Consider the following 25973-nt stretch of genomic DNA (forward strand, 5'->3'; position numbering starts at 1 on the left):
CTCCCGGATTCCGATAAGCCCCACGCCCGCAGACCCCGACAACTAACGGCCAGGGTTGTCGGGAAGAGGCCCTTGTCCTCATCAACATGGGGACAAAGTGCTTTGGGGTGGGGGCGCTCGCTCGTCCCCACCCCCTTTCCTGGCCGGCCGGGTAGCGTGCTCGGATAAGGGTCTGGTATGGATTGGGGGGTACCCCCACGCCATTTTTTTCAGCGTAGGGGGTTCCCCTTAGAATCCATACCAGACCTAAGGGCCTTTTTTTAATTTGCCGTGGAGTTCCCCCTTCAGAACTCATTCTCTGATTGGACACGGCTAAAGTCGCCTGGCCTGGGGTGACTTAAAGTCGCGTTGTAAGTCGCCAGAGGTCGTGTCTAAGTCGTGTTGAAGTCGTCTCCAAGTTGCCTCACAAAGTTGTCCTGGAAGTCGTATCGCCCCTGTCTGAACCGGCTCTGAGGCTCCATGCACACTGGAGCTCATAAATTACAATTTTTTGGAGTTTGGGCATTTTTTTTAACAGCCCATAAACTTCACTCTATGTTATCCTATATGTCTGTGCACACATGGATGTATTTTAGCTTTTATCAGCAGTGGAGTTTATGAACTGTTCTCTGAATGCCATAAAAACACATTCAAAATGCCATTTTTCTGACCACAAAAAAATGGCAAACGCCGATAAACGCTTATAAACGCTTATAAACGTGTTAATTACCATTCAGTGTTCTATTTTTTCAATGCATTGTGGGAGTTTGGGAATGCATTGTGGGATTTTTGGATTGTCCTCTGTATTTTAATTAAAAACACCCATAAACACTAATGCTAAAAAACGCTCATAAACACTCATAACCGCTAGTACAAAATGCTGTTAAAATCTCGTTTTTCAACCAGCGTTTTCTGCCAGCAATCTGGCGTCCAGAAAAAGCTTTTTTGAGCTCCAGTGCGCATGGAGCCTAAGCTGATAAATGTGTGAATCAGCCCCTCTGTGACCAGCAAAGGACAGGATGTTCAATACACAGAAAATATATATATGTGAGATGGGCAGGAAGTCAAACACAGATCACACACGTTGTCTAATCTACAACAGGTAACCAGCAAAGGAATCATGACAGCCAAAACGGTGATCGTGTTTTATATTCTTAATCTTAATGGTAAGTAACCTGTTCCTTCATTCAGCAGTGTCCTTCATTCAGTGTTTATCAAGAATGTTTAATTAGCAGGTTATATGGGATTCTTAATTTTAATAGCAGGATGTATGGGATTCTTTTTGTGAATGTTCTATACTCAAAAGAAAAAACTATCTATGTGGTTGGGTTTGTATGTCAGACTTTTCATTGGGTTACAATTAAAGTTTTTATTTTGTATTTTCTTTCTTTTCTATCATTTGCGGGCAGACGATAGATAGAAATATAGATAGATAGATAGATAGATAGATAGAGACTATTGGGATTGGTTACCTAAAGGGGTTGAGAATGTTCACGATAAATGGTAGCTGTGTTCACATTTAATAACCCAATCTTGCAGATGATTAGATACCTTTCCTAAGTTAGCATTCTCTCCTCCTTTAGTAAATCGGTAAGGGACTGATTTACTAAAATATTGAAGATGTATCCACCACAAAATGTGTAAAGATTTGCTTCAATTATCCAATTGTGTGCATTAAGTACTAAGAGTTGTTCTATTCACATAGTTGGATAACTGAAGTAAATCTTTCCGCATTATTGTGTGCAAATATTCTCAAATCCTTTCAGTAAATCAGCCTAATGCCCCGTACACACAATCAGAAATTCCGGCAGAAAAAACTTGGATGGCTTTTCCGACGGAATTCCGCTCAAGCTTGCCTTGCATACACATGGTCACACAAAAGTTCCCTGAACTGTCGACCATCAAGAACGCAGTGATGTACAACACTACGTCTAGCCGAGAAAATTAAGTTCAATGCTTCCAAGCATGTGTTAAATTGTTTCTGAGCATGCGTGATTTTTTTGCGCATCGGAGTTGCATACAGACAAACGCATTTTCGGACAGGAACTTTTTCCGACCGAAAAATAGAGAACCTGCTCTCAATCTTTTGCTGGCTGGAATTCGGCCAGCAAAAGTCAGATGGAGCATACACGCGGTCACATTTTCTGACCAAAAGCTCACATTGGTCTTGTGCTGGTGGCATTTCCCATCATGTGTACGTGGCATAGTAGTGTCTAAAATGTTTACTGGGCACATTACTTTTTTAAGCAATTTTACAATAGCCAACCAATTATTACAAAGCAAGCAAGTATATTTTCTAATCTTTTAGTTAGTAAGGTTGAATAAAGACACCAGTCCAACCTGAGTGTCTACAATTGTCCTTATCCCTGTATCGGTCCCTGCTCTCAAGGAGCCCACAATCCAAGGTCCCCATTCATATACTAGGGCCAATTTTGGACAGAAGCCAATTGGAGTGTGGGAGGAAACCCATGCAGGCACAGGAAGAACATGCAAGCTCCAGGCATTTGGTGTTGTGGTTGGGATTTGAGCCAGTGACCCTTTTTACTGCTAGGTGAGAGTGCTAACCAGTACACCACTGTGCCCCCCCAATTTTGAATAAATCTTTTACTTTTTTTATAACACTGGTGTTTTCCTATGCCTGAAATGGTGTGTATTGTGATCAGAGTCATCTTTAGGTTAACAAATATGTCTGTAATGCAAATGTATCAGCAAATTATAAGACAAACAGCAAGGTACAACTTTTTATTGAATGAATGCAGGATAACCTCACAAATCAAAGAAGATGGTAATAGGGGTTTGCAATAAACACAGAACAACCAACAGTCAATGCAACTATCAGAATAACAGGAGCTGCCTTATTACTGGGTGGCTGCATAGTACAGTCAGACTGAATTTTACAACAGCCTTTAATAAATTAAAATTAACTTAAAAAAGGCTATTGTTTTATGCATGTAAGTCCATACTACTTAGATGAAAATCTCACCAGGCACCTACTGTACCTTAGTTTATTGGACGTCTATTGTTAAAAAAGTGGTCCCATTGTACAAAGCTATGGCAAACAAAGTCCCCTTAGGCCTTAGTTACCAAATACCTTGTTTGATAGGTTTTATCATGTTTGGTTGTTCTTTTACCTTGTTTTCAATTCAAGCCATGGTATTCCCAATAGGCTTTGTTGATATAATTCTTATCTGTTAAGTTTAATAAAAAATACATTTTAAAAAAGGCACAAATGGCTACTTGGGTTTCCCTTGGAGAAACAGCCCTTCACAAGTAGGTAGGCTCTCTCTAATAGCCCAGGTGACCAGTTGAAGGAAATTTGTTCTACAGAAAAGTGGCATGAAAGGATTGTTATATGTCACATTTACTGGCACTGACTAAAAGATTCTTATTGGTACATTTCTCATTGTGATAATTCTTTGCTCAGTGATGATTATATTTAGTTTTTAGTGTTTATTGGGTTAGCTTATGTTAAAGGCCGTATTTGAGGTTTAAAGGTTAAATATAAAGATAGGTTTATGTTAAGGATTACATTTAGGGATTTGGCCTATGGATTAGAATTATTCCTCTTTATCACTATAACAATTAGCGGCTGATTGTATGATTGCTTGTTAAGCACATGGAATGATACAATGAATAAAATGTTGTATGTTTTATGTCTCTTCCAGGTGTATTCACAAGTGAACTTGCCCAGAAGTTTCCTCATGTCCAATTTGTGAAAGCTGGAGAGACAGTCACCATTCTTTGTAACAAGACTCTAGACAATAAATTTGCTAACTGGCAGTGGTATAAAGAAAAGGAAGATGGAGGGTTACAGGATGTGGGACGAAGCATATGCTCATCATCATCAGCACCATCATCACCATCAGATAGAATTGTACCAAACTGCAAAGAAAAACAGATTGCTATTGAAATTAAAAACGTGGGCAAATCTGATTCCGGAGTATATTACTGCTCCGAGCCTGGACTGGACCAGAGCTTTTATGCGGCCAACACATTAATTGTTACAGGTAAGAGATCATGTTCTACTCACCGCACATTGCCCGACTAGCATAAAATATATTATTTTAGCAAAATCGTACCCTCAATCTTTCAACTACTATACAGAGGACCAATAAGTCCAGCCATGCCAATACTCCCAAAAGATATAGTATATGGTTGGTTGGAACTTCAAAGGTGACAAAATGTGTATCTCCCTGTGAGCTTCCTAAATGCTTTTTATTAAATAATTATTTTTATTAAATATTCACAAAGACAAAAAAATTGTAGTAAGAAAGCACCAAGTACCTTCTGATAATAAGTGAGAAATAGAAGAACCTTGTGCTATGGAATAGCTAAATGAGCTAGTTCTAGAAAATTATAAATATATAGTGCTAACCTTATCTGATTTGGGGTGTACAGTAATAGGGGCCGCTGTGAACTTTGAACTTTCTGAAATTATACTACATTTTGTGCATAAACAAATAAAGTACATGGTGATTAGCTAAATAGTATTTAATGATTAATTAATAATTCAGTTCTGAAATAACAGTGATTTTAAATATTTCTTTAAAACCAATATTTCCTAAAAAGACAAATATGTCATCAAAAAATAAAAGTCCATAAATCTTTTGTGATGCAACTTCAATCTTTACACCATCACCAATGGCAAAACTTCATGAGAAAACACAGCGTGGATGTGAGTGAAATTCCTACTCACCAGATCACCATGACCTCTTTAACTCTGTAATGCTGTGGGAATGATGCGCAACAACTTATATAGGCATTGGACGGGGTCACGGATGATGTCACCCGATGACCCCGCATGGTGTCACAGTCCCGGCATGTTGGAACTGTGAAGTCATAAGGGGTGGGGTCACCCGGTGACATCAACCGGTGACCCCTCCCAATGCCTATATAATTCGGTGCCCACTGTGTCCACAGCATTACAGCGGGAGATAGTGTTGTGTCAACATCGGAAGAACAGAAGAAGAAGAAGAATAGGCAGCACTGCTAGGTGGCACTGATGAAGCATTAATTTGCACCACTGGTGGGCATTGATAGGTGGCACTCATGGGAATTGATATGTGGCACTGATATACACTGGTGGGCACTGGATGCACTGTGGGCACTGGCAGGTGGCACTGGCAGGTAGCACTAGTGGGCACAGATGAGGTGGCTGTGCCTCTTCCTCTTCAGGACCGATGTCCCTTACATAGAAGCCTTTAAGCGGCTTTTTTCTTCTCCTCACACTGTCAGTGTGAGGAGAAAAAAAGAAAAAGATTATAGATCTTCTGTTTACATCACGTGAATGGTGGCCTCCTGGAAATGTAGGTCTGCGCTGTAGCCCTCATTTGGCTATAGTGTGTTAATCCCAAACCATAATCTAATTTTAAGAATAATATGTGCATATAGCCACACTTTTTTCAATTTGGATAACAGTAGGCTCTTAAAGCCCTTATCGTTTTTTTTTTGTTTTGTTTTTTGCTTCCTGTGTCCCATTGGAGAGCTTTCCTTTCACTTCCTGTGCCAGAGATGAGATATTTAAAAAGCGAGAGTAAATTACTTCGTAGACAGTTGTAACCAGTCTCTCCAACAGGGAAACAGACACTTGCAGGTGTTATATTCCTTACCTTCTCTTTCCAAAAAATGCCATAAATACTTCAAACAGTATATCTTATTTTCACTGTAACCCTAAAATCTATTCCTGAATCCCCAAATTCAGATCTTAATACAAATCCTAAAGCTAACCCTTAAACTTAGCCTAACATTCCAACCGTTAATATGAACGTACTCATTATTTTGATGAAAAATAATTGCAATTGCATCATCTGATCCTGGCACCACAATCACATTGAAAATTGTTGATAAAAAGTATGTCAAGGGCACTCAGAATGTCAGGACCAGATAGTGTCTTTATTGGATGGAAGAAGTAGTCTTCAAACACTTAGGGCACTTTAATTCAGCACTTAGAGGCGCCTTTTTTCTTTCATCTACATTGAAAATTGTTGGTGCTGAAAAGAAACCATAAAACAGCAAATATTTAAAAAAATTAAAAATAGGTTCTGAAATGTTGGCACCTGCTGTACCTTAACCACTTCAGCCCCGAAAGACTTTACCCCCTTCCTGACCAGAGCACTTTTGCAATACGGCACTGCATCGCTTTAACTGACAATTGCGCGTTTGTGCGACGTTGTACCCAAACAAATTTGATGTGTTTTTTTAACCACAAATAGAGCGTGCTTTTGGTGGTATTTGATCACCTCTGTGGTTTATATTTTTTGCACTATAAACAAAAAAAGATACTTAAAATTTTTGCTATAATAAATATCCTCAAAAAATATATAAAAAAACAAATAGCTTTCTCAGTTTAGGCTGATATGTATTCTTCTACATATTAAAAAAAAAATGCAATAAGGGTATATTGATTGGTTTGTGCAAAATTGATAGTGTCTATAAAATATGGGATAGATTTATGGCATTTTTATTAGTTTTTTATTAGTAATGGCAGCGATCTGCGATTTTTATTATGACTGCAACATTGCAACGGACACATCGGACACTTTTGACACTATTTTGGGACCATTGACATTTATACAGTGATCAGTGCTAAAAAAAATGCTCTGATTACTGTATAAATGACACTGGCAAGGAAGGGTTAAATACTAGGGGGCGATCAAGGGGTTAAGTGTGTCCTAGCGAGTGATTCTAACTGTGGGGGGATGGGCTCACTACAACATGACAGAGATCACTGACCCGATGACAGGGAGCAGTAAATCCTTGTCATGTTGCAAGGCAGAACCGGGAAATGCCTTGTTTACATAGGCATCTCCCTGTTCTGCTGCTCTGTGTCACGAGTGTGTGAATTTTGAAGGGTGACATGTTAGGTATCTATTTACTCGGTGTAACTTCATCTTTTACATTATGCAAAAACATTGGTCTAAGTTTACTGGGTTTTTTTTTTTTTTTGTTTAAAGCACAAAACAGTTTAAAAAAAAAAAATGCGTTTGAAAAATTTCTGCGCAAATACCGTGCAAGATAAAATGTTGCAACAACCACCATTGTATTCTATAGGGTCTTTGGTAAAAATAAATAAATAATAATATATATATATATACATATATAATGTTTTGGGGTTCTATGTAATTTTCTAGCAAATAAATTATGATTTTTACATGTAGGAGAGAAATGTCAGAATTGCTCTGGGTGCTTCCTGCATGTTTGGCCTCTGTATGTGGCCACGCTGTGCAAAAGTCTCACACATGTGGTATCGTCATATTCAGGAGTAATAACAGAATGTGTTTTGGGGTGTAATTTGTGGTATGCATATGCTGTGTGTGAGAAATAACCTGATAATATGACAATTTTGTGAAAAAAGAAAAGAAAAAAAATCTTGATTTTGCAAAGAATTGTGGGAAAAAATGACAACAAATGAAAACTCACCATACATCTTTCTAAATACCTTAGAATGTTTTCCTTCCAAAAGGGGTAATTTGGGGGGTATTTGTACTTTTCTGGCATGTTAGGGTCTCAAGAAATGAGATAGGCCGTCAGTACTTCAGGTGGGATCAATTTTCAGATATTGGCACCATAGCTTGGGGACTCTATAAACTTTCACAAAGACCAAATAATATACACCAATTTGTACTTATTTTTACCAAAGATATGTAGTAGTATACATTTTGGCCAAAATGTATGAAGAAAAATTACAAATTTGCTAAATTTTATAACAGAAACAAAGAAAAATTTATTTTTTTTTACAGAATTTTCTGTCTTTTTTCTTTTATAGTGCAAAAAATAAAAAAAACTGTGATTAAATACCACCATAAGAAAACTCTATTTGTGTGACAAAAAGGACAAAAATTTCATATAGGTCCAGTGTTGCATGACTGAGTAATTGTCATTCAAAATGTGAGAGCACCGAAAGCTGAAAATTGGTCTGGTTATTAAGGGTGTTTAAGTGCCCAGTGGTCAAGTGGTTAATATAACATTTTAGGACAATAATAGTGATAAACTGTAGGGCAAAGAAGTCCAAAATTTCCAAAAATAACTGAATTCTTAAAGATATGTATACATGTTCTTGTTTAACTGTTTGGCAGTTGAAAGTTTTTTCCACCACAATTTAAAGTGGGAAATATCTGCATGTACTTGAATTCTCATGATTTCCTTTCCCAACAAATTTGCATTACCTTCCCTTCTACCCCATTTGATTTGCTAACCTCTATGCCAGTTTTTCTCAACTCCAGTCCCCAAGGGGCCCCAACAGGTCATGTTTTCAGGATTTCCCTCAGATGAAATGGCTGATGATGATGAAACTAAGATAATTACTAGGGATGAGCCAACACTGGGTGTAGGGCTGCAACTAAAGATTATTTTCATAATCGATTAGTTGGCCAATTATTGTTTAGATTAATCGATTAATCGGCTAATAACCCTTAAAAAAAAGTGTGGTGTATAATTTAGTTACTATGTAAAGTTTAAAAAAAAGGTACTTTATTCTTAAATATCTCTATGCAGTAGTAAATATAAATAACCAACTATATGGTTAGGGAGCAAAATATCTAATCCACTCTTAGAATAACAGACAGAAGAGATATACTGTGTTAATACTATTAGAGGAGAAATACTTCATATACTATTAGAAGAGATATGCTGTATATACTATTAGAGTAGATATACTGTATATACTATTAGAGGAGATATACTGCATATACTATTAGAACAGGTATACTGTATATACTATTAGAGAGTGAATCTGGTAAATATCATCAGACTCTGAGATCAATTTTTTATAATTAAAAACAAAGTCTTCCTTCAAATAAAAATGTAATTTTAAGAACGGTCGCTCTTTTTTTTGATCATTAGCGGGGTCAAATTGAGGTTCATTTTCAACCACAGTGATGGGAAAATTTGGAAATAGAAAACCGCTTGGTCAAAAAAAATTTCAGCGTATGTGGTTTTCATTCAGAAATTACATTAATTTTAAAAACAGAATGTTAAAACAAGTGAGAATTTCAAACATTTTTTTATTCAGCGAATGGACAAACATTTTTCCTCTGAATATTCCTGTCCGAAAATTGATCCGTGTGTGGCCAGCATAAGGCTCGGTACACACCTATGCGGTTTGTGTTTTGATATGTTTCTGCTGTGCTTTTTGCTATACATTTTGATTTTTGCACGTGTGATTTTGCTGCGATTTTGCATATTTTTTCGCCCAATTTGTTGTTGGGCAGAAAAAAAACACAATTTGCTAAAAAAACGCATTACATGCTTCTCTGCAGCTTATCTATTGAAGTATATTGAACCAAAAAAGCACTGTTTTGCGTGAACGTGTCCCATAGGAAATCATGTAGATAAACTGTAGAGCGTTTCTGCAAAAAACACATAGATGTGAACCAGGTCTAAAATGTTTAGTAACATAATGGGGTTAAAAAAACTAAAATTAGCTCTTTATAGTACAAAAAAGCAGATGATCACTACTGTAAAGGGGTTCATTTTTTTTTTTTACTATAGAACTGTGAAAGTAATATTTACAGTAGCAATTATTTGCTCTTTTTGTACTATAAAGGGTTCATTTTATATTTTTTTTAACCCCATTATGTTACTGGCCAATTAATCGATTATGAAAATAGTAATCAATTAATTTCATAATCTATTAGTTGTCGATTAATCAATTAGTTGTTTCAGCCCTGACTGGGTGTTCGCCGAATAGCGAACAATTTGGGGTGTTTGTGGCAAATTCGAAAGCCACAGAACACCATTTAAAAGTCTATGGGAGAAATCAAAAGTGCTAATTTTAAAGGCTTATATGCAAGCTATTGTGATAAAAAGTGTTTGGGGACCTGGGTCCTGCCCCAGGGGACATGTATCAATGCAAAACAAAGTTTTAAAAACAGCAGTTTTTTTGGGAGCAGTGAATTTAATAATGCTTAAAGTAAAATATTCCTTTAACCACTTCCCGACCAGCGCACGACGATGTACGTCGACAGAATGGCACAGGCAGGCATATTGGCGTACAGGTACGTCCAATATTCAATGCCGCCCTGCTGTCGGGAGCTCGCCGCCGGCGGCGCGCTCCCGCGCTGGTCGGGACCCCCGTGAGTCCGGTCGCGGGACCCGCTGACTCGATCGCCTCGGGCATCCCCGTGATCGTCTCACGGAGCGGCCGAATGGAGGAAATGCTGCGTAAACAGCATTTCTCCATTCTGCCTAGCAACTAGTGACGCTGATCTCTGCTCCATGTGATTGGAGCAGAGATCAGTGTTCACTAAATGAAAGTCCAACCCCCCCACAGTTAGTAACACACCCCTAGGAACACTTAACCCCTACACTGCCACCCACTGGTTAACCCTTTCACTGCCAGTGTAATTTACACAGGAATAACTGCATTTATATAGCAGTGATTACTGTATAAATGACAATGGTCCCAAAAATGGGTCAAAAATGTCCGATGGGTCCCCCACAATGTCGCAGTCACAATAAAAATTGCTGATCGCCGCCATTACTAGTAAAAAAAAAAAAAAAAAAAATTATTAATAAAAATGCTATAAAACTATCCCTATTTTGTAAACGCTATAACTTTTGCGCAAACCAATCAATAATCGCTTATTGCGTTTTTTTTACCAAAAATATGTAGAAGAATAGGTATCGGCCTAAACTGAGGGAAAAAATGTTTTTTATATATTTTTGGGGGATATTTATTATAACAAAAAGTAAAAATAATGTGTTTTTTTCAAAATTGTCGCTCTATTTTTGTTTATAGCGCAAAAAAAAAAAACCGTAGGGGTGATCAAATACCACCAAAAGAAAGCTCTATTTGTGAGAAAAAAAGGACGTCAATTTTGTTTGGGAGCCACGTCGCACGACTGCGCAATTGTCAGTTAAAGCGACGCAGTGCCGAATCGCAAAAAGTGGTCTGGTCTTTGACCAGCAAAATGGTCCGATCTGCAGGTGGTTAAATGTCAAACCTGGGAGTGTCTATAGTATGCCTGTAAAGTGGTGCATGTTTCCCATGTTTAGAACAGTTCGAGAGCAAGATGACATTTCTAAAGGAAAAAAAGTAATTTTAAAGTACTTGCGCTAGCGGTAGTGCCTATAATGAATTGTCGGTCCTGGCAATACACATAAAACCACGCGCCAACATTTTTAAAAAAATGGCATGGGGTCCCCCCAAAAATCCATACCAGACCCTTATCTGAGCATGCAACCTGGCAGGCCGCAGGAAAAGAGGGGATAGCCCCCAAAACCCTTGCCCGGCGGTTGTGGGGGTCTGTAGGCAGGGGGCTTGTCGGAATCTGAAAGCCCCCTTTAACAAGGAGACCTCCAGATCCCGGCCCCCCTGTGTGAAATGGTAATGGGGTACAAATTTACCCCTACCATTTCACAAAAAATGGGTGAAAACAAAAGACAATACACTCCTTGGAACAAGTCTTTTATTTAAAATAAATAAATAAAACTGTCCCACAGAGTCTTCTTCTTCTTCTCTTCATGCTCCGACAGACCTAAAAAGAAAAGAAAAAAGCCACACGCCGCCTAAGATCTGTATCCATGGGAGGCACCCACCATAATGACCAGCCTCTCTCAGTTGACAGCTCTTTTATAACTGAGGATGGGGCCACACGATGATGTTGCTGTAGCGGCAGAGGGGGGCGGGGTCACTCGGTTACGTAACTAGTTTTTTTTTAAATTTTCACAAATTTTTTGTGAAATGATAGGGGTACATTTGTATCCCATTACCATTTCACACAGGGGTGGGTGGGATCTTGGGGTTCCCTTGTTAAAGGGGACTTCCAGATTCCAATAAGCCCCCCACCAGCAAACCCTGGCCAACGAGCAAGAATTGTGGGGATGAGGCCCTTCTCCCCATCAACATGGGGACAAGGTGCTTTGGGGGGCTACCCCAAAGAACCCTCCCAATGTTGAGGGCATGTGGCCTGGTACGGTTCAGGAAAAGGGGTGCTCTCTCATCCCCCCCTCTTTTCCTGTGGCCTGCCAGGTTGCGTGCTCAGATAAGGGTATGGTATGGATTTTGAGGGGGACCCCATCCCATTTTTTTTCTATTTTGGCATGGGGTTCCCCTTAATATCCATACCAGACCTGAAGGGCCTGGTATGGAGTTTGGGGGGACCCCCACACATTATTTTCTTTTAATTTTGGTTTGGGGTTCCCCTGTGGGGGAATAAATGCTGTTTTTATCAGTGAACTTTTATGTGTATTGCCCGGACCGACAATTCCTTATAGCTGCTACCGCTAGTACTTTTAAATAACTTTTTTTTCCTTTTAGAAATGTAGTTTTGCTCTCGGACTGTTCTAAACAGGGGAAACATGCGCCACTTTACAGGCATACTATAGCCACCCCCCAGGTATGAAATTTAAAGGAATATTAAACTTTTATTGTTTCACTGTAAGCTTTATTAAAATTATTGCTCCCAAAAAAACTGCTGTTTTAAAACTTTTTTTGCATTGATACATGTCCCCTGGGGCAGGACCCAGGTCCCCAAACACTTTTTAAGACAATATAAACCTTTAAAATTAGCACTTTCGATTTTTCATGTTCGTGTCCCATAGACTTTAACGGTGTTCGCGTATTCGAACAATTTTTTTGCCTGTTCTCATGTTCTGGTGCGAACCGAACCGGGGAGGTGTTCGGCCCATCCCTAGAAATTACTGATCAAATCACCTGTGCAAAATAGTGGAAAGCCTGAAAACATGATCTGTTGGGGCGCCTTGAGGACTGGGGTTGGGAAACACTGCTCTATGCCAGTACACTTTGACTTAAGGACTAGAAGCAAAGCATTAATATTTTCTGATAGCAGCTTGGTCTAAGACAGGGGTCTTCAAACTACGGCCCTCCAGTTGTTCAGGAACTACAGTTCCCATCATGCCTAGTCATGTCAGTGAATGTCAGAGTTTTACAATGCCTCATGGGATGTGTAGTTCCGCAACAGCTGGAGGGCCGTAGTTTGAAGATCCCTGGTCTAAGATATATGGTTAAAACATTCTGGTTAATATATTTGTACAAATGTTTAATCAAATATGATTTAAATGTCAAAAGATCTTGTTAAGTTGGTATCTTACTCCACATCGCATATCCAGATTTGCCCCAGGTGTGTCTCCCTTGTGCTGGAGAAATTGAGGGGAGCCCGGAGCTTTAATACACCTTCTGTGGTCTTGCCCAATTATAACCCTATACTTGTACCTAGTATTTAATCTCATAACGTAGCTCCTAAGACTCAAATTAGAGCAAACACTGGGTATGGCACTGTTAACCTTGGAGGTGGATTCTGTTCCTTCCCCTCTGAGGATAATGATATCCCACATCCTTTCGGCAGCCAGACTTAACCTGATCAGGAACAGAAAAGACCACAAGACCCCCTGATATCCAGGTAACTATCCAGCTGATTAACACTCATGGTGCCTGTAAATTACTCTTTGCATCCAGTGAAGGTAGATACCTAATCACTGACAAATTCTGGCAACCATGGAGAGAGTGGTAAAAAAGTTCTCCAACTCTTGACCTAACCTCAATGTTTGATAAACTTACAAGGAAGTCACGACTATAGTATCTAACTGCAATTACTATTGTTACTGTTAATGTTTGTACAGTTTTACTGTCTTTCCTTTAACTTTGGGAGTTCATTGAATTATCAGTTTTGCAGAACAAATTCATGCACTGACCTCTCGTGGTCTGTATGAAACCATAAATACTATCTGTTAATGGCAGACGTTGATTCAGGTATATTTACAGCATTAGGTACCTTTTGTTCCAATGTACTATTAGGACTACAAAGTTTACTGCACTATCACTATGTTATGTATTCTTTACTCTATATTTTAAAAAATCCAATAAAAACTTATTGAGAAAAAGATCAATAAATGTAAATTTTGTTTCCTGTGAAATAATATGCATATTTTTTCACATTAAATGTAGCACTTTCTATTCCCACAATAGTACAAAACCAATCTAATAAATAATTAAATGAAATACAATTCACTACAGGGCTGAATTATAAGGGGGTCGTTTTTACTCTGTCTCTAAATTATTTTGCGTTGATCATCATTATTCATTTAAAGTGAGTAAAGGATCCCCTATACAGTATGTCAAATAGTAATAAAAAGTATATTATGGTCTCTCAAGTCACCTTTTATAACTATCCCATTGTGAACAAGCAGCAGCAGGTTCCTGAGTGTAGGGTTGGTATAAAAAAAAAGGAAATGAAAACCACTAATAATAATAATAAATAATGAGGGATTTTTGTTAGTCAAAAGGAGGGAATCCCAGCTATATACACATTGCCACCTACTGTATATATTAACTGTTTCATTGCTTTTCTTCTATATTGCCAATATATAATTACAAATTGGGATTTTGGGGAAGTGTGCCTACGTTTTAATATGACACGTCAACTGGTGCCTATCATGCTGTCTCAGTAGCAGATGTGTTTGTTGCCCTTTTCACAGATCCTAACCAACAAGAGCCCACGCTAACCTTACTTGCTCCAGTCGCACAACAAAATGCAGATCCTGCGACAAAGGTATTGCTCTGTATTGCACTCAACTGGTCCAACAAATGGAGTCTGCTTAAGTGGTCTATCGATGAAAAAGAACTTGGCGGTTGGCTAACTCTTGATCCAGATGGCAGTTTGAGAAATCTGATTTTTCTACCCACCAGCAGTGACATTGAAAAAGCTGTCTGTTACATTAAAAACCTTCAAGAAGGCAGAAATATCTCTGCCCATTATTCCACTGTATTTGCGTATGTAACAACTGAAGGTAAGTGTTGAAGATATTTTTGTCACAGATATTTTAAAACATTTGTTTGTTGGTAAACTTTTTTTTTGACAATCATTACGGTAACCAAGAGTATATTAAAGTGGTTGTAAACCCCATTCATAATATCTGGCCTAGACACATACATCTGTAGTGTTTACTTATCTCTTTCCAAGTGCCATGTCTTTCTGCTGTTCTGTTCCTCCAGCATGAGTCACTGCTGAATGAATGAATGAAATACTTGTATAGCGCACAATGCGAACTGAATCGCCTCTAGCAAAAACCCCGCAATAAGCTGACAAGTTCTCCAACAAATGAGATAACATGCGCTGAAAATGTGTGTCGGGAGGCAGCTTAGAGGTAGATAAGCAGAGAGCTTGTCTATTCAGACTGCAGCTCTGCATGTTCCTTTGTTCTTCTGCCTATGTGGAGTGGAGGTGTGTTCCTTTGCTCCAATCAGCTTTCACACAGTGTAAACCCAGACTCCACACCTACTGCTGACAGAGGAAACAAGATTTCTAACATGATCTGCACTTTCCAAAGAGTGTAGAAAGTAGGGCTGTTACTGAATAAAATTGTTGTGTTCGATTAATAAAAATTTTTTTATTGATTAATTGACTAATTTCGATGAATTATAACTCACATACAGATCCAACTACTTTTAGCTGATCTCCTTGCATTGCAACTCTGCATTAGTCAGTGGTAAATGTGGTATACACAATATACAATCACCCGACAGTGACCCGATTAGTTAGTTAGTTTCCACAAGCCATGACTTAACTTCACAGTTCACACCAATACGTTTTAAATTCAAACTGTAGCACTGATGTAATTTTTTTTCCCACAGTACCTCCACCACCGGTCTAACTAATCTCACCTTATGGCACGGACCCCTGTGCAAACAGGTGGTCATGCAAGCAGGTATCAAAAGAGTTAACACGGACCATAAACTTCTCTCACGTCTCCTTAGATCTCAGCAAGGACGCCAGGTCATGGGTAGAAAGAAAAGATCTCACCGCTTAAGTATAAGATTTTATTTTTGTGTTCAAACACAAACTACTCACATAAAGATGATAAAAACACAGCATGTAAAGCTGACAATCGTGTTAGTTCCGTAGGGCAGCAGCGGGTGACGTCATGCGTAGCTCCTCCCCCATATGCGCTACGTTCAATCAGAACTTCAACGTCACCGGAGTAGTCCAGTGACGTTGATGTCCGTGACGTCACCGGATCTCCGATGGAACTCCCTGAAGACCTGGAAGCTGGCGTAGAGGTGAGTACCGATCAAAAGAATTTTGATCGATCAAAAAAAGTATTGATTAATTGAGGAATTCATCTTTAATTTCCACAGCCCTAGTAGAAAGGGAAATACAGCAGATATACAAATAAAACGTATGTAGGGAGATTTGTTTCATATCTGTGTATCATCTGAGGCTGTTCACTTCATTGGGTATAGGAGAGGGTTTACATCCACTTTAGCTTTGACCAGACCATATTTTACGATATAAAGCACTGTGTTACTTTAACTGACAGTTACGCTGTACCAAAAAAAAATGTATATTGTTTTTTTTCCCCCACAAATAGAGCTTACTTTTGGTGGTATTTAATCACCTCCAGACCTGGAAGTGTCAGATCATGTACTAGGCATGTGATCTGGTGCAGAGTGGTGCCCTGCCTCAGTATATCTATGGTGGGCAGTCCGCAATTGGTTAACCACTTCAGCCGCGGACCATTTTGTTGGTCAAAGACCAGACCACTTTTTGCGATTCGGCACTGCGTCTCTTTAACTGACAATTACACGGTCATGTGCCCTGGCTCCAAAACAAATTTGGTGTCCTTTTTTTCCCACATATAGAGCTTTCTTTTGGTGGTATTTGATCACCCCTGCCGTTTTTATTTTTTGCGCTATAAACAAAAATAGAGCGTCATTTTTGAAAAAAAACGCATTATTTTTTACTTGTTATAATAAATATCCCCCAAAAATATATAAAAAAATTTTTTCCCTCAGTTTAGGCCGATACGTATTCTTCTACATATTTTTGGTTAAAAAAAAACGCAATAAGCGATTATTGATTGGTTTGCGCAAAAGTTATAGCGCATACAAAATAGGGGATAGTTTTATGGCATTTTTATTAATATTTTTTTTTACTAGTAATGGCGGCGATCAGCGATTTTTATTGTAAGTGCGACATTATGGCGGACACATCGGACATTTTTGACACCATTGTCATTTATACAGCAATCACTGCTATATAAATGCAGTGATTCCTGTGTAAATGACACTGGCAGTGAAGGGGTTAACCAGTGGGTGGCAGTGTAGGGGTTAAGTGTTCCTAGGGGTGTATTACTAACTGTGGGGGGCTGGGCTTTCATTTAGTGAACACTGGTCTCTGCTCCAATCACATGGAGCAGAGATCAGCGTCACTAGTTGCTAGGCAGAACGGGGAAATGATGTTTACAATGGCATTTCTCCGTTCAGCCGCCCCATGAGACGATCGCGGGTATGCCCGCGGCGATCGAGTCTGCAGGACCCGCAACCGGACTCACGGGGTCCCGACCGGCATGCGAGTGCACTGCCGCCGGCGTGCTTGCGGTGGCATTAAAGATTTTCTGCCGCCGTACATCGGCGTGCGCTGGTCGGGAACCGGTTAAAATACATGTGAAACCAAAATATATATATATTTTTTTTAAATAAAGTTGTGAAGGATTAGAAAACATCTTACTGCTAACCAGGGTTCTGTTAAAAAAAGATTTACAATCACTTCCTGTATTTCAGACGGTTGCTTTAATATACAGAAAGTGAGAAGAAATCTGCAATAGAAACACACACAAAAATAAAAATCTAAAGGGGTTTTAGCGTTCCTCTATTTCACAAAAAAAAAAAAAAAAAAAAAAAAAATAATGTCCATGTTGTTTTCCCCTTCTATCCAAAAATTTAAAAAAAATGTAAAGCTGGACTCTAAATTGAAAACTACCCTTGTAGTGGGGCTCACTCTGCAACTGTAATGCCCCGTACACACGATCTGATTGTTGGCCAACAAAACTGTGGACTTTTGTCCGAAGGGTGTTGGCTCAAATTTGTCTTGCATACACACGGTCACACAAATGTTGGCCCTTTGGGCTCCTTCTGCTAATTTTAAGTTAGTAGAAGTTTGGTGAGTGTCGTGCTTTTCTTTTCACGTTTTTCATTTAGCGCTTTTCAGTTCGTACTTTTCAATTTGTTTCTGAACGCCTGTTCATCAACCAGACATGTTGTGGTTTCGGAGGGGATAACATGTTATTTATTATTGGCCTTGGAGTTATTGCTTTGACATTATTTTTTGGGTTGAATAATAATGATTTGATTTGGTATATTTTCTATATTTTTAAATGCATAGAATGCACTTTTTGGTTAAGTTCTATTGGCAGATAGCATGTCTATTTTTTTTTTTTTTTAATGCACAATAACAAAATTGTGGAGAATAATACTTGGCTATGTGTTTTACTTCAAATGACAGTTTGGGAGTAGGCAGTTACATTTTATAAAATGTAATGTAAAATTAACAAGGGACAGCAACATAGTTGTATCTTTGATCTTAAAAGCTAGGGGATAATGGTGTGGTAACTTGCCCAAAAAAATTAAATAAAGCATAATAATATTCTTGATATCACTAGAAAAAAAAAGCCTTTAAAACTTTGTTTGCACTAAGCCCATCAGTATCACCAGCAAAGCAGCTTTATTATTATCCCATTAGAGAAGAAGAGAATTGTGCGCTGCATTTGGAGATTTCATAATTTGCCACGTCACGAATGTTAATTCTCCATTGCGAATGCTAGTTTACAAGACCGGCTGCTTCTGCTTCTGAGCATGCGTGTTTGTACTTTGGTCTTTTGTCAGACAGTCTTGTGTACACACGATCGGACAATCCGACAAACATTTGTTGGCGGAAAATTTGAGAACATGCAAGCTCACATCCAACATTTCCCATCGGAAAGTCTGATCATGTGTACGGGGCATATATATATACTTTTTTTATAACCAGAGTATTTAATATTCATGATGCAAGCAAAACATTTAAAAGAAAACAAATAAATGGTAGTTTTGGATAGATTTGGTAAGAGTAAATACTTCTGTTCAATTTTTATTACTGTTTGTGACCCAGTTGGTAAGATTTAACATCTCGTCATGTCCCTGTGACTGCACCGGAACAGGAAACCACAAACAATAATTATAACATGACAGAGGTTTCAACTTTTCTCCATTTTACAAAAAAAAAAGTTTTGCTGGCATTCGGTCACCATTGGAGAGATCCACCATCATTTCCAGACCCATAAGAAATGTAAATGCCCCCAATGAGGATGACAAATCGTAATTATAAATCTTGCAAAGGTAGCTAGTAGAAGTTAGCTAAATTCTACTGGACTTGTTCTGTGATTTGGAAGACCTTTCGCTACCTATCCGAGTACCTTTCCACAGAAATGAGGAAGCCACTTGGATAAGTCCCGAAATGCCTTCAACATTACCAGAACAAGTCCAATTGAAATTGACTACCTAGCTATACTTTAAAAAAAGAATCTTTATAGCCATTATGACTAACATTTTAAGGTTGGTATGCTAATGGAAAAATAATTTTCTCCAGAACTTAGAGTGAATTTAGTGAAATTTCACTTTGCAAAGAACACCCGATTATGTGCAAGGAAAATGAAAAAAAAAAAAAACTATTTTGCTTGCACATGGATGAGGAAAGTCAGAAGAACTCCATCATTCATTAAGCTATTAGGAAAATGTCCTTGCGAAGTAAACAGCCTTTTTTCCTATAGTAAATAAGCTCCTTTATCTTTTCCCTACTTTGTACAGGCAAATAAGAGATTCACTTTACACTGTTGTGTTTTATAGTTATATCTCCAAAATATACCGTAATTAAATTAAATACGTTCCACTTTTTTTGCCAAAAGTGTTTAAGTGTTTATTTAAAACCTTTTTAGAAACTTTATTTTGTAATATGTTTATACTGTTTTGTCAAATTCAAGTACTGTTTATATACCTAATACATAGTGCACATAGATAGTACCCCACTCCTTCAGACTACCCCTCTCAACTGCTTCTAACATGAAAGAACCCTTGAAATCATTTTTTGGTCTTAAAGAACCATTGTAATAATGAATATAGCTACAGCTCATGGTACACTAGTTTGGAAGTCAGTGGGAAATATGGAGTTTACATTTGTGGTCAATTGAAAGCATTGCCCCCCTCACAGATTGCTAAAAAGATCTTTAATGTCAGTGGGAAACTCACCTTAGAGGCAGAAATTGCTCATTGCTCAGGGAACACCTAGAAACCTCAAAAGGAACCTTAGAGTTTTACAGAACCCCTTTTGAGAGAGGCTTCCCTTGGGTCCTATTTATAAAATGGTAAGTGACTGGCTCTCTGAATATTTTCTAGTTATACACTACTGAATGGCTAGCCCAATCATTGCAGCTATCTGGCACATTTGCTATCTGTGTGATCACCTGATTCAAATTATTTCCCACATATCTGGATTTACTATTCTGAGAATAGAAATTTATGGCACAATTAAATGTGTCTTCTGTATAGTGGGTATTACAGCCATAGGTCCCCATATGGGTTTGGACAAGGGTAATTGTCAATTGTATAATGTATTCCTATTCAGAAATGGGCCAATGTACTTTACAAATAAGAATATTAGTCTTAAGCCCTGATTAGGATTGTTAGGTTCCACTTTTAGGAACTGCCAATGATTTTCACTATCATGGTGGTGAACGGCTAGCAAATGAACATACTTTTAAACCCTATAAATTGCCATATTTATCTGCTATACATAAACATGCTGTTTTCTGTAAAAGCATAGTATATTTTTGACCTTTATATTTTTTAATAGATTTGAGCTGATAAATATGGCCTCACTTACACCTCTAACTTATGTTTGTTTTGTTTTTTTATATTGTTTGTATGCTAATCCAAAAACTCTTTAAAAGCAATTATTGTTGTAGTGCATCATCTAACTCCATCCTGTGTCTTTACTTTTCAAGATGACCAAAGTCAGTGTTATATTGTCCTGTATGTGGGATTAGGCTTTGTGGTACTTCTCCTAGTGATACATCAGATCATTCTTGCCAAAAGACAGGGAAGCATGTGTAAACAGGATCCAAACAAGCAAACTCGTCCTGGTAAGTTTATGCTAAATATTGATAGTAAATTGCCTAGATTTATCTTCATGCAGCCATTGGGACTAAAGTCATTTGATAAAAAAGTGCCTATTTTCTCACCATACTCAGATGCAGGTAGAGGCCTCTTTATTTCCTTTCTCCTCCGATGCTGAACATGCTCAGGGTTTCTCTGCTTCAGAGTAAGGAAATATTTGATTCGGGGGATCAGGAAGGAATTTTTTCCCCTGCTGGAGCAAATTGGATTATGCTTTGCTGTTTTTTTTTTGCCTTCCTCTGGATCAACTGTGGGTATAGAATTGCGTATATGGGATTGTATGATTTTTTTAACCCCCTTTTAATGGTTGCACTAGATGGACTTATGTCTTTTTTCAACCTGACTAACTATGTAATTATGCTTCCCTCTCTCAGCAGCTCAGGCCAAACCAAATGAGGCAGAGGTAGTTGGGCAAATGAGATGCAGCCAGGCAATAGGCCCTCCACTGTCATAACTGGCATGCGGGCAGGAGACTAATAGCACCAAGCTTCTCCAAAAGACCCAGTTACCGCTCTTCAATTGCTACCAAAATCCTCTAGTTTCAGTATCCAAACCATGTACTTCATTGAGAGGGTTGCTTTTTTAGAAGAATAACTGTTAAGAATAACTGAATAAACTGTTTTACTGAAGTTGTGGTTTCCATTTATACTCTGTGTAGGTAAATACAGACTGAGAACAAAGTTCAGGTTATGCACACATTTAACACCCCTTTCCTCCAAGCTATAACTTATCCCTAACAGTTGTCCCACTATCACATAAGACATCCTTTCCCCTAACCTTAACACCTAACCTAAATTACCCCATAAAAATGAAGTCAATGTAAAGCTAAAATGTTTTCATTTTGAAAAGAGTGAAGATCTCCCAAAGTTAGGATATGCCTCTTAAATAACTGTCCCCAGAACAAGTTTCCTCATTAGATTATTTTCCTTCAACTCCTGTGACAACTTGGGGTATTTCATTGCCTTCTGAACTTCTCATCATGTCAAATGGAGTGAGAGAATCTTCCCCATGAGGCCATAGTATAAAATACCCAACATAGGTTCCACCCCTTCTATATTCTAACAAAAAATAAAGCTAACTCAGATCCTTGACATTCTTCTTAGGATTTACCACTTTAAGCTATCCTAATTCTGAAATGCAATCCTTCACAGCTATTTAACCTTAAGCTAAGCTTTACATTTATAGTAATACTCTGCTTTGCTCATATGGGCATACTGAAGTCCCCCTATATACAGTACTCATCTATTTTTTGTTCCCCAGCATTTCCATTTTGTTCCTGGGAGGGAAGAGAGAGGTAAACCAGTTCTTCTGGTATGGAAAGATATGGTGATTGGGCCATCACATGGGGGTGGAGGGAGAAACCTCAGCACTCTGTAAGCTCAACTGCAATTTGGAGCTTGCAAAGGGCTTTCTTTCCTCACTCCAAGGCCTCAATATAATTTAAGCTTTAACCCAGATAGTGCCATAACCATACCCAACACTCAAATGTTTGAGTCAACAACTTATTAGGTTAATATTTTCCATATGTACTGTAAGTGTCCACATCCCAGTAAAGCTCCTGGTATGCCCTAAGTGTGAGCATACCATTGGCAGTTGGCACCCTGCATTGTATGCTCCTTCAATGTGTAAAGTGTGAGAAAAATGCTTTTGATCTTGACTACTTAACACTTGAGAGTCACCAGTCCTTTCATTTTAGAACTTCAAGTGTAAGTCCACCTTTACAGAAAATCTGTAAGGTAGACTTACACTATACCCTTCCTCATCCCCCCGGTCCCGCTGACCTGAAGTCCCATGATCACCCACTGTGAGACATTGGATTGGTGCTTTACCGGTCCAGGGATCCCACATGACCTGATGAGTGCTCAGTCAGCACTGAACTGTGGGGGCGGGGGGTAGGAGAGAATCATGTGTCAAATGCTCCTTCCATACCTGGAAGCACCAAATGTGGGGGGGGGGGGGGAAATTAAATTAGACCTTGCACTATAATGCAAGGTCTTGTTATATCAGGCCTCTACCATCTTATATAGTCACATAATAGTGTAAAAAAACTGGGAAACAAGAAAATATACCTAATTTACAGCTGGCTTCCGCAATGCCGAGAGTGACTTCACAATCCTTCCTACATGGTCCTTGGAAACCCAGGTATGCAGAATCTCATAAACAATGCTTCAATACAGCGAGGAGATTTAGTATTCTAAGTACTCTCAGAATCTTGCAAGAAGGATTGTGACATCACCCCAGCCTTGGTACCACAGGAAGCTGAGTGGGAGGAAGGTAAGTATATTTCCTTTTTTTTTCACAGGCCTAAAAAAGTCACACAACAATTGGATTTGGGGCTGATATAATAAGCATTCCTTGCATTTTAGTGCAAGTTCTACTTTAAGTGAATATAAGGGCGCACTGTATAATAGAGAGTGAGCACCTAGACCAGATGATTTTTACTAAACAGGATTGTAGAAAGATGGAAAGGATGCTTTTAAGGTTCTATACTTATATATTATGACTTATTTAACTAATGTTACTCTTTATTTTTGTCTCTAGAGCGAGCAGTGAGATTTCGTCCAGAGGATGAGATGGTAAGTCAAGAAGCATCTCTAAATTAAGGTGACCAGATTTTTTTATTTGAAATCTGAAGGAACCTATTGACCATGTCCACTTTGAATGGGGTGGGACAGTGGTAAAGCAACAACAAGACCAATAGCTGCAAACAAAGCACTCTGTGTCGAATTGTGAGTTTGACCATATTGTGCTGACTGTGAGAGGGTTTTAAAGGGGTATGTTAAATAAAATCTGAGCCCACTCTACTCTAGGTCAAGAGTACATTAAGTACAGAGTTCAGGGGTGAGAAGTGTGTAAGGTAGATTACCTTACAAACAAAAATTCCCCTACCATCCCTGCTCCCCTTTACCTGGCAATGCTTATTTACAAACACACATGTCCACAAGGAAGGACCAGACAGCATCTACTTCATGCCATATTTGAAAAAAGGTTAAAGATATTTAAAATAAGGACCAAATCAGGGACACTTGGCAGGTGTGGCAAGCATCCTCAAATCAGGGACTGTGTCCAGAAACTGGTGATTTCTGGTTACCCTGCTCTAAATGGTATTAATTTACTAAGCAGAAAAAAATTAGGCTGGCATCTCTATACTTTCTTGTTCTCTGTTTTCTTTTTCTGACTCTTTTTTTACTCTCCCCCATCCCTCCTTTTCTTCTGTGTGTCTTTTTTAGACTAGTTCCTTCTCTCTCTTTCTTTTGCTCTTTCTCTCCTCTACCTCCTTTTCTTTCTCTACCAGAAAAACATGAACATAAGTCTAGTGCACACCATTTGGCACATTAGTTATATTTTGCTGTGTTTATTTTGCAGGTCACTTATGCTCCTGTAAAAGGATGATCAACCACTTGAAGCCTCTACAAGTTCCTTTGGGGTTGCAGGGTTTAATTGAAGGGAAATTTTCAGACTTGTATTGCCATTCTTTCTTTCAAAAGTGACAAATTGTAGACCTGTGTGACTCGTTTCGTACGAATCTCAAATTCGTACGAATTTCTCTAAAATCGTACGTTCGGGAGGATCCGAAATACGAAATGACATGCGACCGAATTTTGTATGAAATATGAACTTTTGTTTACGAATCCCCAGGAGGAAGTCAGAACAGCACAGGGATGGTGGGAGCCCCTCATCTAATGAAAATTCGTATTTCAGATAGGAAATTCTTCAACGGAATTTCGTATTTCGGATAAAAACCAAACTTCCATCAGCATCGACTGCCATGTTGAGGTATATTTTTGCCTTTAAATTCATCGTAACGAACGTTCGTACAAGTTAACGAACCTAACGACAATTTATATTTTGTACGAATTGAAATTGAATTTCGGACATGAAATACGAAGTACGAATTCATTTAAATACGAACCGTAATGGAACAGAACAAAACAAATTTATTGACGGCGCCCATGTCTAACAAATTGTGGAGAAATTCAACCTCCAAATTCAATCTGTACTAAAAAGCTGGAAGTAAGGATATTGTTTACTCACCAGGTGTAAAACTGGAAAACCTATGAAAGCATTAAGAAGCATTTTGTTTGGTAGACATTTGAATGGTAACCACTTTTGTACCCAGAGACGCTTAACTCCCAATCTTGATCCGGATGAGGAAGCACTGTGCTGAAGTAATGCCCAGTGAAAATGACATGGCATTAGGGCAAAGCAGAGGAAACTGAAAGCTGGTATAAATCTGAGTGCCCGCACGCCATACTTGTTAGAAGCCTTCAGAGTCTCTGTAAACAATGCAGCTTAGTTCCCTCACTGCCCCTAGCTTGTGGTTGGCCAGTAAGGGAGCAGCACCAAACTGATAAGGTTATCCCTCCCTTCTCTCCACGTTTCAATATGCTCCTTGTTAGCACATGTACATTCAGCAAACCTGATCGGCCCATAGCCAATTCCTTCTCTAGTCTATCAAGTTCTATCAAATGGAGGATTATAAAAACCCACTGATTATAAAATCATAGACTTTAACCACTTCAGCCCCAGACCATTTTGCTGGTCAAAGATCAGACCACTTCTTGCGATTCGGCACTGCGTCACTTTAACTGACAATTGCGCGGCCATGCGACGTGGCTCCCAAACAAAATTGACGTCCTTTTTTTCCCACAAATGGAGCTTTATTTTGGTGGTATTTGATCACCTCTGTGGTTTTTATTTTTTGCGCTATAAACAAAAATAGAGCAACAATTTTGAAAGAAACGCATTATTTTTTACTTTTTGTTATAATAAATATCCCCCAAAAATATATAAAAAAATTTTTTTCCCTCAGTTTAAACCAATATGTATTCTTCTACATATTTTTGGCAAACAAAATTGCAATAAGCGATTATTGATTGGTTTGCGCAAAATGAAAAGCGTTTACAAAATAGGGGATAGTTTTATGGCATTTTTATTAATAATTTTTTTTCACTAGTAATGGCGGCGATCAACTTTTTTTATTGTGACTGCGACATTATGGCGGACACATCGGACATTTTTGATACATTTTTGGGACCACTGTCAT

The 25973-nt window shown here is 38.5% G+C and overlaps 1 protein-coding gene across 1 annotated transcript; it reads left to right on the plus strand.

The window, feature by feature from the left end:
- The first annotated feature begins 1063 nt into the window (after window positions 1-1063).
- Window positions 1064-25973, plus strand: LOC143942910 (uncharacterized). The gene is made up of 6 exons (XM_077464329.1): window positions 1064-1145; window positions 3645-3986; window positions 14416-14727; window positions 20755-20892; window positions 23468-23502; window positions 24293-25973. Exons 1-6 carry the CDS (start codon window positions 1100-1102, stop codon window positions 24317-24319), a joined length of 900 nt encoding a protein of 299 aa, XP_077320455.1. The 5' UTR covers window positions 1064-1099; the 3' UTR covers window positions 24320-25973.

This window comes from Lithobates pipiens, unplaced genomic scaffold (assembly GCF_037356315.1).
Source record: "Lithobates pipiens isolate NorthernLeopardFrog02 unplaced genomic scaffold, aLitPip1_a1.2 Scaffold_30, whole genome shotgun sequence".
In the NCBI taxonomy this organism is placed as follows: domain Eukaryota; kingdom Metazoa; phylum Chordata; class Amphibia; order Anura; family Ranidae; genus Lithobates; species Lithobates pipiens.

Bases quoted from the DNA above. Each gene is read 5' to 3' on its own strand.
- LOC143942910 (XM_077464329.1), top strand. From the start codon at position 1,100: ATGACAGCCAAAACGGTGATCGTGTTTTATATTCTTAATCTTAATG. The intron at 14,728-20,754 runs GTAAGTGTTGAA...TTACTTTTCAAG, and splicing joins TGCGTATGTAACAACTGAAG to ATGACCAAAGTCAGTGTTAT. The intron at 23,503-24,292 runs GTAAGTCAAGAA...TTTATTTTGCAG, and splicing joins TTCGTCCAGAGGATGAGATG to GTCACTTATGCTCCTGTAAA.